At 45.9% G+C, this 24195-nt stretch overlaps 3 protein-coding genes across 5 annotated transcripts in view; 1 reads left to right on the top strand and 2 right to left on the bottom strand.

Annotated features, from left to right (window-relative positions):
- Positions 1-4226: 4226 nt before the first annotated feature.
- TMEM230 (transmembrane protein 230) lies at positions 4227-14235 on the bottom strand. 3 transcript variants are annotated; one of them, XM_035120630.3, is made up of 4 exons: positions 13979-14235; positions 9805-9932; positions 7369-7491; positions 4227-5673 (listed from the first exon to the last, which is right to left on the bottom strand). In XM_035120630.3, exons 2-4 carry the CDS (start codon positions 9898-9900, stop codon positions 5533-5535), a joined length of 360 nt encoding a protein of 119 aa, XP_034976521.1. In that variant the 5' UTR covers positions 9901-9932; positions 13979-14235; the 3' UTR covers positions 4227-5532. The 3 variants fall into 3 exon arrangements, with proteins under 3 accessions (XP_034976521.1, XP_088527004.1, XP_034976520.1); XM_088670878.1 differs by having other exon boundaries at positions 14021-14235; XM_035120629.3 differs by having other exon boundaries at positions 14143-14235.
- Positions 14236-16324: 2089 nt separating this feature from the next.
- On the bottom strand, positions 16325-20715 carry PCNA (proliferating cell nuclear antigen). The gene is made up of 6 exons (XM_035120956.3): positions 20424-20715; positions 19175-19272; positions 17694-17761; positions 17218-17412; positions 16888-17011; positions 16325-16790 (listed from the first exon to the last, which is right to left on the bottom strand). Exons 1-6 carry the CDS (start codon positions 20642-20644, stop codon positions 16711-16713), a joined length of 786 nt encoding a protein of 261 aa, XP_034976847.1. The 5' UTR covers positions 20645-20715; the 3' UTR covers positions 16325-16710.
- A 2424-nt stretch (positions 20716-23139) lies between these two features.
- The window catches only part of CDS2 (CDP-diacylglycerol synthase 2), a 41109-nt gene continuing 40053 nt past the window's right edge, over positions 23140-24195 (top strand). The window contains exon 1 of the mRNA XM_035119052.3: positions 23140-23327. Coding sequence (XP_034974943.2) covers positions 23262-23327 — 66 coding nt within the window. The 5' untranslated portion in view covers positions 23140-23261. The remainder of the gene's footprint in view (positions 23328-24195) is intronic.

Below are 24195 nucleotides of genomic sequence, written 5' to 3'. Positions count from 1 at the left end.
AACAGTAGAGTTGAAACCTGAGGCTGTGGGATCCTAGAAAGACCACCTTTCATCACGTTCTTTTATGGTTTATGGTTTATGGTTTTGAAGGTATTCTTGAAGATGCTTGGGCAATGCTTAGGGGAAGAGAAAGAGAGAAGTTCACTCTGTATCCTACTGAGACTGAAATTAATTACGGTAATGCATGCATATTTATGGTATGATAAAGTAAAGGCCCACAGAGGCTTTAAAACACATATAATCAGAAAATCATTGTATAGTGTTTGGTCCAGGTACAAAGATCTGTTAGAAAGAAAAACACCTAAATGGTTATCACCATTGGAGGCCAAGGTTCGTAAAAGAGTAAACATGGAAACCAGTTGGCCGAAATATAGAGATTTGTTGATTCAAGAAGGAGACCAATTTAAGTTAAAGACCTATGAGGAGTTGAAATGTAAATTAGATGATATCCAATATCACCAGATAAATGAAGTTTTCAAAATGGATAGACTAGTTGGTTTTCAATTAGAGAGGTCAAAGTTGGAAACAGAATTGTTAGAACCTAAGATGAAAACACTTTCCAGAATGTATAAATTGTTGCTAGAGTGGCATACGAAAGATGAACAAACAAAGAATGTTATGATTTTGTGGGCAAAGGATGTTGGTCATAATATTATGATTGAGGATTGGGAGAAATTGTGGAATGTGAATATTAAGTTTACTGCGTGTAGCCTACTACAAGAAAATTTAATGAAGATGATGTATAGATGGTATCTTACACCAGTAAAATTGGCAAAGATATATCACAACCATGACAACAAATGTTGGAGATGTAAGAAAGAAGTAGGATCCTTTTACCACATGTGGTGGACGTGTCCACTAGTAAGTGACTTCTGGAATAAGATTTACAATGAACTTAAGAAAGTGTTGAAAAACACATTTGTGAAAAAGCCAGAAGCATTTTTAGTGGGCATTGTAGGGAAAGAGATTCCAAAGAAAAATGTGTCCTTTTTTCTGTATGCTACGGCAGCAGCGAGACTTTTGATTGCTGAGAACTGGAAATTACAAACACTACCAACGATCGATGACTGGCAGATGAAGATGATGGAGTTTATGGAACTGGCTGAGATGACCTGAAGAATCCGCAACCAGGGAGAGGAAGCGACGGAAGAAGAATGGAAAGAGTTTAAACTATATCTTAAAAAACATGCTAAAGTAACAGAACAGAAATTAAGTTGTAAATGAACTGTGGAAATTAGTAATACGTGAAAAGATAACTAGAAAACAAGATATACAAGGTGATTAAGATGATATAGAATTTGCTAATTATAAATGTGTTAAAGAACCACAGGGAGGGAAGCCCGAGGGGGTCCCTTTAGACAATGTAAGGGGAAAAGGAATATGTAACTTGATTTTGTGTTTATTTATTTCTTGTATTGTTATTATTGTTGTGTCTTTTCTTTTGTGTTTTCTCTTTTCTTTGTACTTTGAAAAATTCTAATAAAAATTATTATTTAAAAAAATGAAATTAATTACGGTAATATTGTTATGGGGGGGGTTAAGACTCCCCCAATATCTCTGGATTCAGTAACAGGATTAGAATTTAAGCACACCCCATAATTCCTGGCTTTAACCAATGGATTTAGCAGGGTAAAAATACAGGCTGGACTTTTTTTTCCTGACCTGACCAGGAAATTGCCTGGGGATGCTCCATTATGAAACATAACCCATCAAGAAAGCAATCAACAAGGCAGAAGACTTTCTGCTGGACACAGGGGGGGGGGGAAATTCCCCACCGTGTCAGATGGTGAGCAGAGAGCAAAGCAGTTTAGGATTTCCGGGTGGGTGACATAAGCAAACAAGGGGAAAGTGTCAGCTTTGCAAGCAGTTTGGCAATGCAGGGAAAGGGTGGTCTCAGCCCCATGTGGGTTGGGTGGGACAAAGACACATAGAGCATGGTAGATTTCTCCATCAGGATGAATATATAAAAAATCTTTATGATCTATTATTGGAATGGGAAACTAAAGATGAACAAATAAAATAAAAAATGATAAGATGGGGACAAGACCTAGGGAAAACGATCATGTTAGAAAAATGGGAAACTTTGTGGGAGAGAGATATGAAGTTTACACCCAATTATGATTTAAAGGAAAATCTACTGAAAGTGCAATATAGGTGGCACTTAATGCCGGAAAAATTAGCAAAAATGTACAAGGGAAGCAACAATGTATGTTGGAGATGTCACAGTGAAATTGGTACATATATACATATTTGGTGGTTTGTAAAGAAATTAAGAAATATTGGGAAATGATCTATAAAGAATTGAAAGAGATGCTCAAATACTCTTTTAAGAAAAAGCCAGTTATTTTTATTGGGAATGATGGACAAGGAGATCCCAGCGAAAGATAAAGGTATAGGGACCCCTGACCATTAGGTCCAGTCGTGACTGACTCTGGGGTTGCAGCGCTCATCTCGCGTTATTGGCCGAGGGAGCCGGCGTATAGCTTCCAGGTCATGTGGCGAACCAGAGCAGCACACGGAAACGCTGTTTACTTTCCTGCTGTAGCAGTACCTATTTATCTACTTGCACTTTGATGTGCTTTCGAACTGCTAGGTTGGCAGGAGCAGGGACCGAACAACGGGAACCGCTGACCTTCTGATCGGCAAGCCCTAGGTTCTGTGGTTTAACCCACAGCGCCAACAGCATCCCTCTCAGCAAAACATGTTGCTGTTGTTGTTTAGTCATTTAGTCGTGTCTGACTCTTCGTTACCCCATGGACCAGAGCACGCCAGGCACTCGTGTCTTCCACTGCCTCCCGCAGTTTGGTCAAACTCATGTTAGTAGCTCTGAGAACACTGTCCAACCATCTCGTCCTCGCTCATCCCCTTCTCCTTGTGCCCTCAATCTTTCCCAACATCAGGGTCTTTTCTAGGGTGTATTCTCTTCTCATGAGGTGGCTAAAGTATTGGAGCATCAGCTTCACGATCTGTCCTTCCAGTGAGCACTCAGGGCTGATTTCCTTCAGAATGGAGAGGTTTGATCTTCTTGCAGTCCATGGGACTCTCAAGAGTCTCCTCCAAGCACCATAATTCAAAAGCAGCTCTCACTTCCATACACCACTACTGGGAAAACCATAGCCTTAACTATACGGACCTTTTAAGTTTGTTATTGGTATGAGCTGTCGTGTGCACGCACACTTCATACCAATAACAAACTTAGTTGGAAGGAATTTTAAAATTTTGTTTTGACTACGGCAGACCAACATGGCTACCTGCCTGTATACGGACCTTTGTCAGCAAGGTGATGTCTGCTTTTTAAGATGCTGTCTAGGTTTGTCATCACTTTTCTTCCAAGAAGCAGGCGTCTCTTAATTTTGTGACTGCTGTCACCATCTGCAGTGATCATGGAACCCAAGAAAGTAAAATCTCTCACTGCCTCCATTTCTTCCCCTTCTATTTGCCAGGAGGTGATGGGACCAGTGGCCATGATCTTAGTTTTTTTGATGTTAAGCTTCAGACCATATTTTGCGCTCTCTCCTTTCACCCTCATTGAGAGGTTCTTTAATTTAATTTAAAGAGGTTGTATGTATGTGTAAATAAACCATAAATCATAAAGACACCACCGTCTCCACTGTGCCTCATTTCCAAACAGAAATAGACCTTGGAATGTGCGCGTAGTACCCCTGGAATGTCGCTCGGCTCAGAGATTGGGGTGGCGTGTAACAATATTCTTCCCCACCACCCCTGCTTGCATCTCCCTTACTTTCTGCTGTCGTTTCCTACGCCAATGTTTAGACTGTCAGCTCCTCGGGGCTGAGATTGCACATTGTGCAACACACGAGGAATGCTGATGTGAACAAAGGAAGCTGTTATCACCTACAAAATCTTTCCCAGATCTACCTTGAAATGTCAGGGGCTGCACTTTCTGCATGCAAAGCAGGGGTTCTATTATGGAGGTAGACTTTTTCTCTGTGGCAGCATCTCCAAAAAGGGTTTTGTGGTTCTAGACTCACAGGTGTTGGCTGTCCGCAAGGAATCCAGTTTCTCAAACCCCTCAAAAGTCAAGCCCTGAAGCGAAGTTTGCTAGTTTCTGAGAAAGGCTCTGGAAAGTAGGTCAAGTGGTCAGGGTAAAGGATTTCTTCAGAACAGCCTGTCCCTCCTTTGTGGCCCCAGTTCCTCCATTTCCCCTTGCAATGTTATCCACAAAAATCAAGAACCCTTCATATTGCTTAGATGATGACATTAAATCAAGGTAGAATATTGTATGTTCTTTATTTATATTAATTACATATTCTGCAAGCACAAATTAAAACCTCATTGCATACATCCTCTTTTGCATTCTAAAAGCTGTGCAAACCTAGCGTGGAACCCAGACTTTAGCAGAGGTTTAGACAAAACAAAAGGAACTCTTATGCAGACTGGGATTTATCTATGTATCCTATTTCAGGAATACTGCATAGCATTTAGGCCAGCCTCCTCTAAAGATGGCACCCTCCAGGTACTTTGTCCTACAGCTCTCATCTACCTTGCATGGACTGGCTGGAGCTGATGGGCATTGTAGTCCAAAACGTCCAGAGGGCACCAGGTTGAGGAAGGCTGATTTAGACAGTGGACAGAATAGACAACTACAGCATCTTTGAATAGTTGTGTCCCACCTGACAACAGTTTTTGAATTCTGCTGGGGGAGGGGGGAAGAGATGTAATAGGAAACCTTTTGGCATGGTACCTGGGAAAGAGACTTTAGCAGGGGCTGGAACTGATCTAATCTGGGTCAGCCAGACAGAGGTGTGTCAACTTTGGTGTACATTGGATCACCCACAAAAGTGAGAGACTTTGTCGGACATGGCTTACAAAAGTGTGTGCATGTGGTTTTTTTTTTAATGCTTTCTTATGCGGTTTCTTTTTTTGCTCTTGAACTAATTGTTTGAGAGGAAACAGAGTGTGTATGCCATGGAGGATGTGCTCCCCCCCCCCCAGCCCGAGATTTTATTTTCTGGGTTTTCAGTCTTTTCTCTATTTTTAAGTATCGCATAGTTTTATGGGCTTATTGGTAAATGTCATGTTCTAGGTGGTGTTAAAAGCCACCCTCTATTTTCCTTAAATTTTGACTGGCTCCTCAAAAGGCCAAATTGCGAGAATGCCTGCCTGAACAGATTTCTTGGTCACACAATCATTAACCACTAGTTCCAGTTCTTGCTTTGCAGATGTTCAGCTCTAGATAAAAAGTCAACTGAGAAGAAATACCAACAGACTTTAAAAAACCCCAAACAAAAACACCTGAGTTTCTTCCTCCCCCTTAAGCTCACGTGCCTCCATATGGTGCTGGGCTAAGAGGCACAGCTGCATTTGCCGCCCAGAAATAACTTCCCATCTCAAAGCAGACATGTTTCCCCTGACAGCTGCTCACATGATTTGCTTTGCATGATGTAGCAACATTCTCCGTGAAATCAAAGGGAAATTATGCAGAAACCCCCATTTTCCTTTTGTGGGTTTTTTTTTTGCAAAAGTTGCAAAAACTTCTCTTCCTAAAAAAAAGCTGTGTTCTGCCATATTCTAGTCATCAAAATCAGGAATGTCGTCATAGGAATAGCCCCTGTAGCCTTTGGAAGCAAAATACGCAATACGCAAATGATAGAAGCCAGGAAGGAACACCAGGATTCCGATGATCAGAACAGGGATCGCTCGATCGGTTCCCTGGAAAACAAAAGAGAATAAGGGCTTTTTCACACCTGGGCCTGGAATAGCCCGGCCTCCCCAAATCAGACAACTTGCAGCTGGAGGTTCAGACTGGGGTGAGGAGATGTGCAAGTTCTTCCGGCAATGGCCCATTCACACATTGAAAGTTGCAGCCATCATCTGACAAAATATTGCACAAGAAAACCAGCACTAAGACTGTGAAAGCCAGAGGGAGCAGGCCACCCAGTCCAAACTGGGACCATTCACAGGTACAGTACTTAAAACACTGTACAAAGGGTTGGACTAGATGACCCTCGGGGTAATTTCCAACTCTACAGTTCTGTAATCCTGGATGTTTCCAACAACACACACACACATATTAGAAAGGAACACTAACTTTCCCCAAGGTCACTACCAAATTGAATTTTGGGGTGAGGGTATTCCAGTACTGTATGTAGTGATCAGTTAAAGACTCTGGAGAGAAGACAAAAGCCACTCAACTCCAATATCCCCAAAGAAAAAAAATGACTTATTGTTTGGAAATCCATGCCACTAAGTAGCTCAGTTCTTGATCCCAATGTCATGAGATAAATGGAAGGGGGAGAACCCCCAAGATCAGCCAATGACATTCTAAAGGAGGGTGGGAGAGCTTCAGTGTGTGGTCAATGCCATGGCACTTATGTACTGCTTTCTGGCTTCCAACTGAGGCATCTGGTTTGCCACTGTGAGAACAAAGTGCTGGACCAGTTGCAGGAAAGAGGACTCTCCTCATGTGCCTGAAGTGGAGCGCTGCATTCCTTCCTCCATGAGGAAATGTGGATGATGCAATGTCTCCACATGTGGAATGTGCCCGTCCTCAGCTCTGGGGTTTCAAAAGTGTGAGAAAAGGAAGTAAAACTCACTCAACAGATTCCCCCCCCCCCTGTTGTTGTCAGGCCCATGGAACAGCCTGAAGGAACATGACACACACCAACTTCTAAAGTTTAGCAAGTTAACAACTTGACAACTTGGGACCAGTTTACCTACAAGATCACCCTCGCCCTTTATGTGCCCACTGGGCTGCTTCGATCAGCGGAACTGGCATTGCTACAAGTGCCACATAATGCCTTTCTTGCATTTGTAAGAATTCAATCTCTTAGTGTGGCAGTACCTACACTCTGGAACTCCCTGCCTATTGACATCAAGCAACCGCCTTTGCTGTACCCTGTTCAGTGCCTGCTAAGAACATTCCTGTTTAGGCAAGCCTAGCCAGATGTTTAGAAATTCACGCAATGTGCTGCTAAGGTACTTTAAATTATTGTTGTTAATTTTTCCTATTGATAATTTTATCGTTTTGTCTTTTCTGTAAACTGCTTTGAGGTCTTTTTTGCTTTTTACAATCAAGCGATGCACAAATACTGTGAAAATAAATACCTGTGCCTAGTTTTATCTGGTCCCAGGATGGGAGACCTCTTGGCGGGTGGGGAAGCCACTATTCGCAAGAGCTGTAACTATAACTTCTTCAATGCACACACAGAGACCCTGCTGGTCAAAACTGAGACAAAATGGCAACCCCTCAGTTACTGTGCCCCCTTCCAAATCCTGCATCCAAAATAAATGACTCCTATGTACAGGGCAGCTCAGCAAGAATGCAATTTTGATGTCTTGTATCTCAGTTAGTTTCTGATCGTTCCAAGGTCAGGTCACCCCTGGCAGAAGAGCTGAGCCACTTACTCCTTTGCTGATGTATCCTGCCAGGAGCAGAGCCCCAATGATAATGAGAAGGGTGCCAATCAGGAACAGCACAGTGGCCAGAGCAATGGCCTTGTAGGGGATCTTGGGGGGGCTCCTCTTGAACTAAAGGAGGAAGAAGAGACAGGTCAGCATCAAAAGCATCATTGGCCACTTTTAGCCCGGTTACGAAAGCATCACAATTCTGAAGGCACTTCCATGGAACCACCTTAGCCACCTGCATGGATGGCTTTGGCAGGAGGAGTAGACAAACGTGCAGAAGTCAGGCTGATCAGCAGGAGATGAGAGGAACCTGCATGTTCACACACAGGATGATCCTCAAGGATCTGAAGACAAGCTTAGTCCATCAGCATCAAACTCCACTGAGAGTTTCAGAACAGTGGGCTAGACAGACTCGGGGTCAGTTCTAACAAGGTCACTGAGAGGGGCAATTACAGCTCCCCCCCAAAAAAATGTTACGTGCATTAGGTGGCGCTGTGGGAACCCAGGTGGCGCTGTGGGTTAAAGCACAGAGTCTACGGCTTGCTGATCAGAAGGTCGGCAGTTCGAATCCCTGCAATGGGGTGAGCTCCCGTTGCTCGGTCCCAGCTCCTGTCCACCTAGCAGTTCGAAAGCACATCAAAGTGCAAGTAGATAAATAGGGACCGCTCCGGCGGGAAGGTAAACGGCGTTTCCGTGCGCTGCTCTGGTTCACCAGAAGCAGCTTTGTCACGCTGGCCACATGACCCGGAAGCTGTCTGCAGACAAACGCCGGCTCCCTCGGCCTATAGAGCGAAATGAGCGTCGCAACCCCAGAGTCGGACACGACTGGTCAGGGGCCCCTTTACCTTTACCTTTGAAACAATGGGTAGGCTGAAGAGGAAGGGAATCTTTCCTGAAGATACAAGTTGTAACCCAACTCCTTCAGATAAATGTTGAATAGTACTCCAGAGCCAGTGATGTAACCAGGAAACGGAGCCATTGGTATGGGTGGGTGGCTGTCAGGCTTCATCTAAGCAGCCCAAATCAACTCTCTTTTTAGCACTGGAACAGCCCAGCAAAAACAAAAACAAAAAAACTCCTTGCATGGGAAAGGGAGCAACTTCTTCCACTGGCAGAAGGAGTGCACTCAGACTTGATTATCCTGGAGTGCTCCCAACACAGGTGCTTCCCACCCAGGAGGGTTCTGCTTTACTGACTCCAAGTGTCATTGCCAATGGGGTGGTGATAGTAAGAAGAAGAGGTAAAGAGCATCATCTAAGGACACAGACAATTGCCAGGTCTCCAAGGAAAAGCCTCCTAGGGAGCAAATGTTACAGAAAACGCCTCTGCATGAAACCTGGGATAAATGCTGCCGGCCTGGGCTGGACAGTCCAGCGGCCTGCCTTCAGTACAAAGCTACTTTGTACGTTCAGCCAATATAGCAGGCAATTCCAGGTCTGCCTTAATGCTACGCCCAGCCAGTGTGACAATGCTGCCTCCAAGTGGCCCACTTTTAATGCATCCTCACAAACGCACAAAACACAGGAAGAGCGAAAACCCCAACCAACCCTGGAACAGAAATGAAAGGTTCTGGGCGGGTTTGCCGCCCTCTCACCCCAAAACCCAACTTCCACTCTGATGGTAATATCTCCAATTGGGTCTGGCTTGCTTTTCAACCCTTTCCTGAAATTATCACCTGCAGATATCAGCTCCCCATTTAGACCCGAATCTCCTCCTCTGGTCTTGGCAAACGAGGATGCTTGAGGAAGTTGCCCAGAGTGAAGTTACAGGAAAAGCTTCCTCCTCTGGAGCCAACACCCCACCCCCAAGGAAGGAAGGAAGGAAGGAAGGAAGGAAGGAAGGAAGGAAGGAAGGAAGAAACCCACCTTTGCCCATCTCAAGTGACTCTTAAGAAACAGCATGAACAGTTGTACATTTGCACCAGTACCCACAAATCTTCGCTTGGCTTGCAATGATGGGGTCATCTACCCCTCTATTCTCCTGAGCCTCCTCTCTTTTACGCTGAAGTTTTGAGAAGAGAAGGTACAGCAGAAGAGGCTTCTCCTAATGCTTACATCCTCTAAGCTGCCATGGAAATGCAACCTTTTGGGACGGAGGAAGAGGCAGGCGTGTCTGAGCTCTCAGCTCTACAAAAGCAAAGCAAGGAGGCCAGGCTTAAGCATACAGGAACTGCTTATTTGTGTTGATAGGGGCTTTAACATTTCAATAGCAACCCCAAGATGTTGACTGGGTTAACACTCAAGTTCCCAAAGTACAAAACCCCTTTGGGTTATACAGAATGCTCCAGTCCCAGTAAACGGCTGCATGTAATAGCAGGAGGATTATTGCCACCTTGTAAGGAATATCTGAACGCAAGTGAGGATCACAACACAAGAGGAGGTGGTGCTTCTAAAATGCAAGGTATTCATTTTGTCCTCCCCCCCCCCCCAATTTTACCTGCAGGTCAATGTAGCCTTCATCTGTGCTCGCAAGCTTGGAATATTTCACTTTGCTGCTGGGGATTGAAGCTGCCAGGTTAGTTCGGGATGGCATCTTTACCAGTAGGAAGCATCAGCACCTACAGACTGGGAGAGAGAGAAAAAGCTTTTGAGCAGGCATCCCCAAACTTCGGCCCTCCAGATGTTTTGGACCACAATTCCCATCATCCCTGACCACTGGTCCTGTTAGCTAGGGATAATGGGAGTTGTAGGTCAAAACATCTGGAGGGCCGAAGTTTGGGGATGCCTGCTTTTGAGGGTACGGGAAGAGAGTAGGAACAGCAGATTTTAATGCAGGAGAGGAACTGAGACAACAAAGATAAGGAGCCTATGTTACTAAGGGCTTGTTTACATTTGAGCATTAGTTTAGTTGTTAATCCGTAAGAACAGCGTGCTGGATCAGGCCAAATGGCCCATCTAGTCCACCCTCCTGTTCTCACAGTTGCCAACCAGATACCTGTAGGAAACCCATAAGCAGGATTTGAGCTTAAGCCCTCAAACAGAGAAGTCCCCATCTGCATTGGTCCACAATTTAAGTCACACAGAGGTTTCAAACAAAAGGAAACCAAATAAACCTCAGACCATATAGAGGAAGGTCTGGACTACTTTCAGCCATCGATGGGGACTCACAAGGTGTAGAAATGCACAGTTGTTTTAAAGCATGCATGGAGAATGCAGGGCAGACAATCCTGTTTAAAAAGCAGAGTTACTCCTGGCATAGATATGCCCCTAGAAGCCAGAATGGCCCTGACAGAAAGGGTGAACCAGTCGCCTGGGGAAGTGGCCAAGGAGGTTTAGGGGTGAATAAGTCCTAGCCTTCCACCTGCTGTGCTATTTTAACACTGCAAACCGCTTTGACCCTGGACTTTATAAAGCCCTGTAATTTCTTCCTGCTGGGGATCGAAGCCCTGTGGTTTTTATGCCATTAGCAAGTTACATTGCAAGCTACATCCACAGAGGTTGAATCAGCAGCTTTTGTTCTGGGGTGGGTGGGGGGTGGGAAGGCATCCAAGGAGCAAAAACATCCAAGGAGTGAAAACATCTGGTCCAATGCCAGTACAGCCACAATGTGCTCTCTCTCTCTCTCTCTCTCTCTCTCTCTCTCTCTCTCTCTCTCTCTCTCTCTCGGAGGTTCTTCCTAATGTGTCAAACAGTGTTTCTCAAACTTGGGTCCCTAGCTGTTGTCAGACGATAACTCCCATCATTCCTAGCTAGCAGGATCAGTGGTCAGGGTGATGGAAATTGTAGTTTGAGAAACACTGTGTTAACAGAACACAAGCTGACACCACCCCAATCCCTGCAAACAGGAGAATTACACTTGAATAAACAGGGGGAATACATCAGGTATTCTGGCCAGGGCTAGGCTAGCTAACACGCTCATCAAGAATATATTGTTTTGTTTTTTCTAGCTCACCCTCCCTCTTGATAGCTATCCATGGAAGCTAACAACTGTAGTTAAACGTAAGTCATAACAACAATAATTAAAATGCATCAAAAATCAGCAAGAAAAATAAATCAAGATCTGGAAGGCACAGGGAAGGTGTTTGTTCAAGTATTTTTGCCCCAAGCTGAATGGAGCCTGGCAGCCAGAATTAACTAGCATTTCCCTTTCTCACTGCACAAGAAGCCCTCAGCTCAGTTTAAAATCCCACTTCAGCCGTAATGATCACTGAGGTAACAAATAGGACCTCAAAAGCACTTTAATCGTTCAAAGCAGTCACACACAGTTTTATTTTTTTCATTTTTTAGTTACTTACACAATGGTCCTATACCTCTACAGACGCAAAAACAATTCTGCTCCAATGTGAGAAGCAGCATTGTCCTCGCCACTCCCTGCCACACACAGCAACATCTCAAGTGGAGTCAGGTATCCGGCCTCCACTCAGCTAGCTTAAGGAAAGGCTTGAATTTCTCCCTGCTTATAAAAAAAAAAAACTCGGAAAAAACTACTAAGCTGACAGCTTCCTAGAAGGCACTGAAGTGGCTAATTCTCTTTTTATAGGTTCCATTTCTGAAAATCACAATTAATATCAGGGATGCTAACAGCTGCAGAAACATATATTGAAAGGCACTACAGAAATGACATTACTACCGGTAAATGAAACAAACTAGTATTACTAAGCACTGGATTCTAATTCCTCATACATTTATGGAACACAACTGTCCACATTCACTTTAGGAACAATGTAGTAAAGGTCATTGTCTCTTGAGAAGGTGACCCCCCCAACCCACTGCAATATTAATTCGAGATCAGATTTCACACACAGATCCACATAAGAAAAAGAATGAAATATAGAAGGGCTTTGCCTTTCTTCCAAGGACAGTACATTTATTCTTTCAACAGTCACACGAGAGAAGGTGGTGATTGACCCCCAAACCAACTGACAATTTCCATAGATGATTTGGGAGGGGAACCCCCATCCTAATACTCTATCCACCACATCTCTCCCCCCCCCATCTCTCTGAATCAACTTATCCTAGTCATCCGTGTCACACTAAGGAGTTAACAGAGCTTTGCTTTTGGAGTTAAGCTTTAAGAAAGCTGGAGGGCTTGTTCCATTCAGTCCCATTTTGGGAGTCAGAAAGGTGTTCCTGGAAAAGTGTGGCCACTTTCAAAATCCTTTTAGAGCACCACACCAGCGGTTTAGCACCCAAAAGCACACTGGAAGTCCCTCCCACGGCAGAGGAATGTAGAATCTGCATCCAGCAGATCCTACTGTGACCCAAACCACAACACCATGCTGACTTTTAAGCACCTCACCTCTATGTGATTCAAGACAGCAAAATAGAGGGTGTGATCCAACAAAGGGGAAAGCTTTGCCAGAGCCTCTGCTACTGTTCACACTAAGAAGGAGAAGTTCAAAGAGTCATTTGTGGTTGGTAAAGCCAGTGATTCTGGTCCTTCAGCCCCACCCCAGTGCAGTTTTAAAAGGCAGCCTGTGTTTTCACTGCTGCTCCAATGCACAACAACACGGTTATTTCTATTCTGGCCAAGTTAAGAGCATAAGACAGACCAACAAGGGCCCATCTAGTCCAGCACCCTGTTCTCATATGGTCAACCCAATATCTGTGGGATTCGAGCACAAGAGCACTCTTCCCAGTTGGGAAAAATCTTGCTCCAAAATGTCCCACTTCTAAAACTATATGCACTGGGGTTCTTTTAAACTGCTTTCTGCAATTATAAGCCTACACCTAATTTTAAAAACAGTAACAGAAATCATCCAAAGCTACATCGTTTTGTCAATGGCTGAAGACGGCATGGAACTTTAGAAAGCAAGAAAAACTGGAGTAAAACATGCCTCCAATCGAAGAGTCAAAATAAATGAGAGATGCCTGCAACTTAAGCAACACCAGGCAGCAGAAGAACCCCCACATGGATTCCATTCCCCCAAAATGTTCTCACCCTTGTGGAGCTTTATGCTGCTCTTTTCCCATTTTAAAATCATAATTTATTTTTATTTTGCAAGCCACCTAGATAATTTTATGCACAAAGATGACCACAGCATCAACTTAACAGTAAACAAACACACCACCAGCAGCAACAGTAGCCCTTTTGGAGCTACTGCTCAAGTTCCCCAATGACGTGATGTTCAGCACCTTAAATTGTTTTAAAACACACTCCTGCAATCAGGTGCTCCCAGATGCTTTGAATGGCATCTAGACGGGACCAGGGTAGTGTGTTAAACTAGGATCTGCATAAACTAGGGTTCAAATCACTGACGCAGGGCCAGTCACACACTCTCAGCCTAACCTACCTCACAGGGTTGTTTTGGGGATAAAATGGAGATGAGGAGAACTATGTAGGTCACATTGAGCTCCTTGAGGGGGGGAAAGGCGAGTTTATAAATGTAGTAAGCAAATGAATTTTGTTTTATTTATTTATTTTTGTCGCAGGTGCTGTTTTTAAGCAGCAAGATCAAGGATCCTCCAGAATCTGGCGCCAGATGCAGAATGCAAATAGGAGCAGACAATGGCTTCTGGGAGAAGGGCAGCTTCTTCCCCAAAAATGGGCAACCTCCCCCCCCCAACCCCAAATAAAGAAAAACCCCACAGCTTCTGCACCGCACCACTGGACGGGCATTTTGCTTTCATCCCGCCTCTTTTGGACTATGACCAGGGTTCAAATCACTCACTCGGTCATGGAGGTTGCTGGGCGACGTCTCGGCCGAACCTACCTCACAGGGTTGTTGTGAGGATTCAACTAGGAAGCCGCCCGCCACCTTGAGTTCCTTGGGGGCAGGGACGGCCCAAGGATTGCTGGCACCCGAGGCGAACTTCCCCTCCCCTCCCTCCCTACCTGCAGGCCAGCGCCATCTCTCCGCTCCTGGCGGCAGGAAAAAGTGAAATCCACTTCTGTCGCACCGATTCGGCTGACTGTCCCCGCCACCCCGACCGGAAGTTTACCGTCCTCGCGCCTGAGCCGCTTCCGGGTCAAGACGCCTCCGTCTGAGTGGACGCTGTCGAAGCTGGCCCCGCCCTCGCACGGCAGGCACTGTTGAGCCGAGGGCCGCCACAAGGGGGCGCTCCACGCCCAGGGATTTGCCTCGTCTCGTATGCGCTTTTTCAGGAACGACCGTATTTATGGATGCTTTTGATACGGTATTGCGCTATAATGGTGTAATTATTATTAATTATTATACACCGCCTTTCTGGCTACGTTTCCCCAGCCACTCTTGAGGGCTCGAAGGTGAAGGGTTGGTAACAAGTAAAGGATTTAACTGGTTTTTTGTTTAAAATTCAGCCGCTGAACCCAATTCAAAAAACAAAGGCTCTTCATTTTTCTTTGATAAGGGTTATCAAAGCTTGGGTTATGAGCTTGGGAGCTCAGACGTAGAGTTTATCTTGATTTCACTAAGGGACTTCTGGGTAGGCATGCATAAAATTGTGTTTAAGGCAGAACCTAATGCAATTTTACATCATGTATCGGTGTCACTCAGTTTGAGTTTGACCAGGTCACAGTGGGAGCCCTGTGTCTAGTTCTGCAGACCAGAAATTGAGGTCTAAAATTGACACATCCAGAGGGTGGCACATGGGAGACAGCCATAGGAAGTATAGAGTTGGGAATATTTAGCTTGGAAAAACTAAAGGACTGTCATAAGCACAATGAACAATTTTGTTTTGGGGTGTGTGTGTGTGTCCTGGACCAATGTGTGTGATCTGGACCAATGAATTCAATCAAATCTTTTTTCTTACATGTTAGGAAAGCTTCCAGGCAGTTCTTTCAAGTGAAACAAATTGTTTCAGGAGATGGAGGGCTCTCCTTTCCCAAGGTTTTTAAGGACACTGGACAGCTACCAGTTTCCAGAAGCAACCATGACTGAACTTTGAGATATTTCCAACTTGCTGAGGCCCATGTTTAAGTGCACAAAGGCTTCTGCCCCTTAACATCCACTGCACAGCAAACACACCTAGCCCTCTGGTGTTGACTATCCCACAGCTTTGAGTAAGAGGTTCCTGTCCAATTAAAGCAAATTATTTTCAGCATTGTAAGTTATACTTGAGGATTGTTGAATATGGTTGGTTTTATTTCAAGCAGCAGTTTTTGCTGCTGTCACCCACCTTGCAACATTATGGTGAAGGACAGATAAGAGATGTGGGCCAGTGTTGGAATAGGAACTGCGAGACCTAGGTTCAAATCCCCACTCAGAACAAAACTCACTGGGTTGACCTTAGGCCAGTTGCTGCCCCTCAGGGTTGTAAGAATAAAATGGGATGGGGGGGGGGGGAAGAGCCATGAACACCACCACAAGCTCTTCAAAGGAAAAGTAATTGAACAGTAATTTTTTAAAAAAGCATTAAGGGAATGCTTAAGATACAGGTATCCATTAACAAGGCACATTTAAGAGTTTAGATTTAGAAAGACAAGCAATAAGTTGCCTTGAAACCATCCTGGAGCATGACTTACACAATACATTTGGAATTTGTGGAAATGCCACTGGCAGGCATTTCTTGGCAGGGGCAGCATGCTGGATTTTTTTGGATAAAATATTGCCATACTGTAGCTCTAATTTGGGCTCCAGGACCAAGTAGGTGACGTTTCATCACTGTGGCTGACTGATCGCTGAATTGACTTGCTTTCTAAGCTTGGAAATGGGGACAACTTGGCCTTCAAACATTAAACCATTAAAACAAAACAAAAAACCCCAGGCATCCAACATTCATACACTGACCCCCAAAACTTCTAAGTATGCAGGTAAGACTTCACCTGCTAGATAGGAATGGGCTGTCATCACTGCCTGCACTGGCAGAAGCTGCTCAGTATTGAGTAGCTACCTACCATCACACATTTCCCATAATGCCATGGCATGTACAGCACAGCACCTCTGGACATGTAACATATTAAAATGGCACTGCTTCAAAGGACCAGATCTTGGGTAACTCACACACCTGATCCACTCCACCAAAACTTGGAACGAGGCACAGCTTTAAGCCTCCTTAAACTCCCTTCCTCTCTCCGTTCAAAGCCACGCAGACGCAAGTTAACAAACTGAATATTCTTTATTGACAAGTTTTCAGCTCCAAGGACTCCTCCTTCAAGACAAATAATTAAAATCCAATTTTTCCAATCATTATTACTTTTAGAAATCGAAGAGCAGCCTCACTGTGAAGAGATTGCCATAGAACCTCCTTGTCTTTTTAAATACTGTACTTTCTGGAGTAAAGGGTTAGCTATAAAAACAAGGTATAAAAGATATGGGGAGGGAGAGGGAGGGATTTGCAAAACAAGTGAAAAAAGTATTTACACAGATATCTACAATTGGACCCAAGTGCATATATGATAATTCCATGCACCAAGACAGAATGGTGAACAGGCTTCCAGCAGAGGTTCTTCTTTCACAAAACCCTGATTATTTCCACCAAATTCTTAAGATTCTTCTTGATCTTCAATCTTCGGAGCCAAATAATATTTCAAGTGTCCCATGTCTGCTATCTTATATTCAACAACTGCAGGAGACCAACAAACAAAAGTTAAGTTGGATTTAAATTGAAACCAAAGTTAAAACCAAATTATTTGCAGAGATAGCTTCCTAATGAAACTTACCTAGTGGGACACCTGCAGACATACTGAGGGTAACGGTAGAAGACAATGGTGTGGCTTTGGTGAAGAAGTTCAAGTACCTCAAAGCAAAAGTCAGCTGGACTGCCTCATTCATCTCTATTGTAACCTACAACAAATTAAATTTGAATAAAATATTCAATAGCACACTGTTTTAAAAGTCCAACAAACTTAACAACTGCATTAGAAACAGGTTTATCACAAGCAAGGTAGGCAAACTGTTCTGCAAGTCAGGTTTATGGAGGGGAGAAAAGAGATTGTAAAGGACAATTAACATTTACTCTACAACCTGCAGTTAAAACTTCACCAACTTACAGATTCTTCCTCTTTATCCACATCACTGGTTTGTGAGAGTTTTATATTTCCACTTCCGAGCTCTCCAGTAGCAGAAAATTTAACACCATCTTTTGCGCAAGAGATTACAACAGCATCTCCAATGTGGCTAAGATCTCTGCAGATGCGAGCAAATTCACCAGAAGGCATTTTCACCACACAGCTGTACTCCTGTTCCTGAAAGAGCAACACAGAGCCTTACTTTGAGCAGCATTTTCACAATGTCTGCAGGAGCAATTCAAACCAAAATATTCACAAAAGCAGAACATAAATAAATAGTTCTATTGTTCATTAAGATCAGATGAGCAATAAAAATGTGTCTTCCTATGGAAAAAGGAATCCCTTGCTTCAATCCTCCTTGAATAATTTTGGAATAATTTTGTTAACCATTTTTGCAGAACAAGCTTATATTTAAAGCTCAGTTAATTACAATAAATTTGAAGCAAAAGTGCACTTACTGGAATTCCAAGCTGTTCTACATCCAAGTCCATTAATTTCATTTCATAGTCAGACACCTTCTCCTGATCTAAGGGAAAAATGGGAGTATTAGTCAAGTATATAATCATGACACATAACTTAAGAGATCTCCTCAGCCAAAAATAGTTTTGCAGGAAGTGATTACTGGCCAACCTTTCCCATAATATTTAAATCTTCTTTCCAAGGAGAGACATTATGATGTACAGTGGTACCTCGCAAGACGAATGCCTTGCGCAACGAAAAACTCGCAAGACGAAAGTTTTGCGTTGCGCGAGGAGACTCGCAAGACTAGGTTTTCTATGGCCGCCGCTTCGTCTTGCGAAGCGCGGCCATAGAAAGACGAAGCAGCAGCGAGCAGCAACAAAAGGGGAACCAGCTGTAGCGTGGAAAGAAGGCAAAGGAAGAAAAGCTGACAGCTGATCTTCCTTTGCCTTCTTCCACGCTACAGCTGATTCCCCTTTGTGTTCTGCTGGTCTCTGCCGGTTGGCCCGAGTCCGTTCCTCTGCTTCTCCCCCCCCCCCCCGCCTCGCACAGAGCCCAGCATGGGGAGCCTTGCCGGGCTGTTGCCGCCTGCCTGCCTTCCCTGAGCCAAGCGACCGAGTGCCGCTGCCGCCAGTCCCCCGGAGCCCATAGGAACGCATTAATTAAGTTTCAATGCATTCCTATGAGAAACTGTGCCCCGCAAGACGAATTTTTCGTAAAACTAATTGACCCGCGGAATGAATTAAATTCATCTTACGAGGTACCACTGTAAAACCCAATGACAAGACCACATGCTTCTTCTACAGTGTTACTAGCAGAATTCATGTCTATTTTGTTTCTGGTGCTTCTAGTTTTTCAGTGGTGACAATTCTAACAAGTTTTGCACGTGCACCAGGAATCTACTGTTTCAATAAATTATGATCACTTCATCTGTGATTCTAAACTAGCTTAGGTAGTTGAAGAGCGCAATAATTTTATGGCACTGACAACTGATCTGCTCAGATAATCATCAAGTAGCCATCCTTGTTACAGATAACGAACTTCTGGGAAGCTGAAGTTACATCTTCTTGGCCAGCTCCAGAATTAGAAGTTTAAAACAAAACATTTGCAGCAGACACTTGCACAGGTTTATGTGGGATCATTCTGCATGCATGGACACTGGGACAGGGATGGCTGTGAAGAGCCTGCTTCATTTTTTTGTGGGGCACTTAGCAGCTTATTACATTGTCTCAGGAAGAAAGGAAGCAATTCTGTAAGTCAACTTTGTTAATGTCTCTCATCTCTCTCCCTCTGCATGGTTGCAAACTGACAGAGGCATTCTCTGCAAGTGTTCAGAAGCACAGAGAAACATCACAATTTCCCATTAGCTTGAGAAATAAGTGAACTTAAGAGCAGTCTGATTTGGGCAAGTGCCCTAAATAAATATAACCTCCAGATCAAAACTTAGCTATTTTGTATCCGTGAAGTTTCAGTTACTTACTTGGTGTCTCAAACACCAAAACCAGTGTGTCTGCACTGTCTTCTGCTCTCAGGGTGATGATATCATCATTACCTGCGCACTTCAGTATTTTGGACATACTAGGAAAGAAAGAAACATATTCTTATCATTTTAAGAAAGCATTGCCACTGGAAGCATATGAAGATCTTACGAAGGGGAATGAAGGGAATGACTGCTCACACCAAAACACCAGCAAGTAGCATCATACCACTATGAGATGGTTGTTTTTAGATTTGTATGAATATCCAAACTCAATCAGGCAAGGATATCCCAGTCAAGAGAGCATGCATATGCATACATTGCTACAGTGGTACCTTGGGTTACAGTCGCTTCAGGTTACATACTCCGCTAACCCAGAAATAGTACCTCAGGTTAAGAACCGTTTCAGGTTAAGAACGGACCTCCAGAACGAATTACTGTAAGTTCTTATCCCGAGGTACCACTGTACTGGAATCAATAGTAAACGCCTTTTGTGCTGCATTGTTGTTTCATCCATATTGCAAAACAGGGAACACCAACAAGGCAGATGCAAACCTACTTGAATATTTGCCCGCTTAGGTACTGCCATGGGCGGGAGGGGGGGTGCTTGCTACACAGGGGCAGGAGAAAAAAAGTATGTGCAAACGTGCCAGTCAAATTTTAAGGGGCCACGAGCCTCATTGCTGGCAATGAAGAGGCCTGCCTACTTCTGGAAAAGGTGGCCTCATTCGCGACCATTAAAGGATCCTCTCCTTTCCACCACGAGTTCCCGCCAAATCCCTTTTCAAGGAGTAGCAGGATACGCCCGCCTGTATTAAAACTAAAGAAAACAAGCCACACCCACGACAGGCCGCATCGACCAATCAGGGAAAAGCAAAAAGGCCCGTGAGAACGGAACCAGCCAATCCGCTCCGCGATTCCGGCGCGCGCTAAAGGGCTCACCCCCTTTTTTTAACAGAAGCAGAACCCTCCCCTTCCCGCGCGCTTTTCCCGCCAATGTCAAGAATGGCGGGACGCTTCTATCACACGTCACCCGACCGGCGCCGCCACCGCCTGAAAGGATTTGGCGCTCTTCGCGCGCGCGGCGGAACAACAGCGGCCTAATCCTCCCTAACAGTGCCCCTGTGTGAGGGAAACTCCCGCCTTTTTCGCCGCCCTCCTCCTCCTCCTAAGGGAGGGAGGGAGAGAGGACCGGCCGTCAGACAGGCGCGGCGCTTCTCTTCCCTGGCCGGGCTCGGCCGCCCCGCTTCACCTGGTGAGGTTGACTCCCATGGCGATGTTCCGGTCGCAGCGGTAGGTGTCGAAGCCCTCGGAGCGGAGCGTGAGCTGCACCAGGGAGACGTGCGAGGAGTCCATGCTCTGCAGGCTGATGCCGCCCGAGCCGAGGTCCCAGCAGGCCTCGGTGATGAGGTCCTTGAGGGCCTCCAGGACCTTCTTCAGGACGGAGCCCTGGATGAGCCGCGCCTCGAACATCTCGCCGGCGGAAGGAGACAGAGAGGCAAAGAAGCGCACGCCCTCCCACCAAGCAGCAAGCGCAAAAGAAGGCAACGCACTTTGGCGCCGGCGGGTTCCGGACGGCCGCTTTTATACCTCCCCTCCCTCACGCCCCCTCGCGAGCCGCTCTTCAGCCCTTAAGCCAATCCCTAGCATCTGCAAACGGAAGGCGGGCACGAAAGGAGCTCCGGCGCGCATGCGCCGCCTGTGCAACGCCCCCACGAAAGCGTCCCAAGAGTTCTCCCGCGAACAAGTGCTTTTGAGCGGGAGATCAGCGGTTACGTCGTTAAGTGGAGGAGCCAATCGCATTTCACAGGAGTTGGTCCGTCCTCCCTTAATCAGCCAATTAGAGGGAGGAGGAGGAGAAGGGGGCGGGCACTTGGTGGGAGCTCCAATTTTCCTGCGCACTTAGCCCAGGCTTGTCCGTGCTGCGGAGCAGGAAGCCTGGCTGGCAGAGGGGCTTACTCTCGTGTTGACTTGCCGCGGTATTATTCACGTATTGGAAGCCACTTTGAGGGGTTTAAAGAAAAAATAACAGTGTATAAATATTATGAAATAAATTAAAAATATATTTATGCATGGAGATGTGAAAGACTCCCGAGAGACTTTACCAAGCAATGAAGTCCATGCCCCCTTACTGCTGAAGAAAATGTGGGGAGTGTGAGGCTCGTTTCTGTATATGTGGTGGGAATGCAAGGTGGTTAACTAATTTTGGTTTTATATATATAAATCAAATACTACTCAGCAAAACATGCTTCCTGGCCCCTCTTACCGGTAGCTGTTCTCTCTTTAGAGAGCGATGCCAATCCCTCCAATACACATACTGTAAAAACCCACTTTTAACGTTACTAGCGGCCGCCAGATTAGTTATTGCCCATCATTAGCAGTCTCCTGGCTCTTTACCGTGTGATGCATGTTTCACCAATCACCATCGCTTTGTCAGAACGCTTGACCAGACATAGTCTAGGTTAGGGGAGGCTGCTGCAGCCGAAGAGGCCAGTTGTCATGGCAGATGAGAGGAGGAAGATGCACTGCTGGTGGCAGCCTTTGCAAAGGCATCAGCCCAGCGTAGGCAGGCAGCGGAGAAGCACCCACATCCGGGCATCCGCGGGGCGGGGTTAGAGGAGGCTTAGGAAAGTGGCAGCAAGAGCATGCATTCAGAACAGGAAGAGTCGCACGGTGCGCGGCAGCTTCCGAGTTAGCTTTGTGAGTTTTCTGCAGCGTTCCATAGAAAACGAGGGAGACATTCAGGATTACAGCGCAGCTGAGGGTTAGTTATTATTTTGTTGCATTTATACCCCACCTTTCCTCCCAGGAGCTCTGGGGAGCATACTGTACATAGTTCTCCTTCTTCCTATATTATCCTCACAGCAACCCTGTGAGGTAGGCTAGACTAAGAGACAGTAACTGGCCCAAGGTCACCCAGTGGCCATGAGGATTCCAACCCTGGTTTCTCCCAGGTCACAGTCCAACACTCCAATCCAGGGGTGCACAACCTGTGGCCCTCCAGATGTTTCTGGACTATAACTCCCATCAGCCCCAGACAGCATGGCCAGTGATCAGGGATGATGGGAGGTGTAGTCCAGCAACGTCTGGGAGAATGACCAATACCAAGATGGGTCTACCAGGCTTGTGTGTTGAGCACACTGGGCAACTGACACCAGCTAGATTACAGTGTTTCCCAACCAGTGTGCCTCCAGATGTTTTGGCCTACAACTCCCATGATCCCTAGCTAAGAGGACCAGTGGTCAGGGATTATGGGAATTGTAGTCCAAAACATCTGGAGTGCTGAAGTTTGGGGATGCCTGGGAAACACTGAGCTAGAAGCAACACCTCAGTGTGTGCTGTTTCAGGAAGGTTTTGGGCATCGCATGTCTGACACATAGATATGCTCTCCCAAGCCCACATTACCAGCATCCTTGCACTCTACAGGGAGCTGGCTTCAGGTACCAGGCCAGCTTGCAGACCAACTCTGCGTTACAGAGCTGTCTGCAAACATGATGCCAAGGCTGGCGCCGTCAACCCTACCATGTGGGAATCCCTTGCAGATGACCAAAGTGTCTGGAGATAGACAGGTCATGTATCCACTCCACAGCAGGGACCAGTGAAGGAATGGCTGTTGGGAGGAGTGGAGAGAGCATCTATAGCAGCGCAGCCCGATGCCTTCATCTGCCCCAGCTGCAACCAAACATGTTTCTCCCATATCGGTCTCTACAACCACAGCAGGCGCTGTAACTTTCCAACGCGTTGACTTCATTCCCAAAGGTGCACTCCTCTCTGGGAGGCAGACGGGTGCCAACCGTTGTGGAAGGCTGAAACGAAATAGCGCCTGAAGAAACCAAGAAGTTGTACCTCCCTATAATGGAGTCGTCCCTCTATCCTTTTAGGTTTTTTTTTTAAATGAAAGATCTATGCGTAGAAGAGCGAACGGGAGCCTCCCATTGGCCCGGCCGCCTTGGCCCCGCCTCAATCCCCGGGCCCTGCCATCTCGCTGGGCGGCTCGCGCTGCGTTCGCTGCTGTTGCTGTTGCTGCTTCGCTGCGCGGTGCAAAGCGGAGCGGAAGGCGAGGGTGGAGGAGCCGCAACGGGAGTGCAAGATGAGTGAGCTCCGGCAGAGGCTGGGCCGGGATGCCGACGGGCAGCAGCAGGACTCGGAGGGGAAGGTGAGCGGGCTGGCGGGCGAGGGCACGGAGGCAGTGGGTGGGACGCGCTTCTGCATAGGATCCCGGCCGCGCACAAGGGCGCTTACTGAGGTTGCACGAGATGTCTCCGGGGGTGCAGCGGTGACGCGTGTCTCGTGGGGAGGGGAGAGCTACCTCCTCGCGGAAGGGGCGCTGCTCCTGTTTCCTATTGTGACAATACTGATGAGTTGTTTTGTAACGAGGAGGGCCGGGGGTCCTTCCTTCCTTCCCGCTTCTCCCCTCGGGAATGCTTATAAATAAGTTTTAAAATAACGTGCGTAGGATAACGGATGGTTCAGCCTTCATCGTGCGTTCAGCAGCTTCCGAGATCGGTGTCTTCGGGGTGGGGGGGGGTGGGGGAGGGCCGTGCAAACAGGCGTTGCCTTCGGTTTGGCGGAGCTGCTGTGCAATGTGTCAAACGCCAAGCCCCTTGGAAGCTGCTCTCGGCAAACTTGTGTCAAGGCCTCCAAGAAAACTTGATGACTTTATATGCAAAAGTGATCTGAGTTTTTCCCTTGTTTCTGCCACCCCAGGAGCTTCTCTGTTTACAGTTCAAGAGGGCTAGAAACATGGAGAGCTCAAATGCACATTGTTCCATTTTGAGATGAAGTTTTTATGCCACATGCCATGAACCAATGCAACATATTGGGAAATTTAAATGTCTGAGCAGCATGTGGTCATCTGTGTGTTTTGCTCAACATTTCCTGTGCTTTCAGTTCCCATTTCTCACTTGTTGGTGGTTTAAATGGTTTTTGAGGGCAAGGTGGTATATAAACACAATATATATACAGTGTTTATGTACCACCACCTTTTTTCCAAGAAGCTCAAGGCAGAGTGCATTGTTTGCCTC

The sequence above is a fragment of the Zootoca vivipara genome, chromosome 6, assembly GCF_965207765.1.
Source record: "Zootoca vivipara chromosome 6, rZooViv2.hap1.1, whole genome shotgun sequence".
NCBI lineage: Eukaryota > Metazoa > Chordata > Lepidosauria > Squamata > Lacertidae > Zootoca > Zootoca vivipara.
Note: the sequence above shows the minus strand (reverse complement) of the source record. Positions and strands in the feature narration are given on the sequence as shown.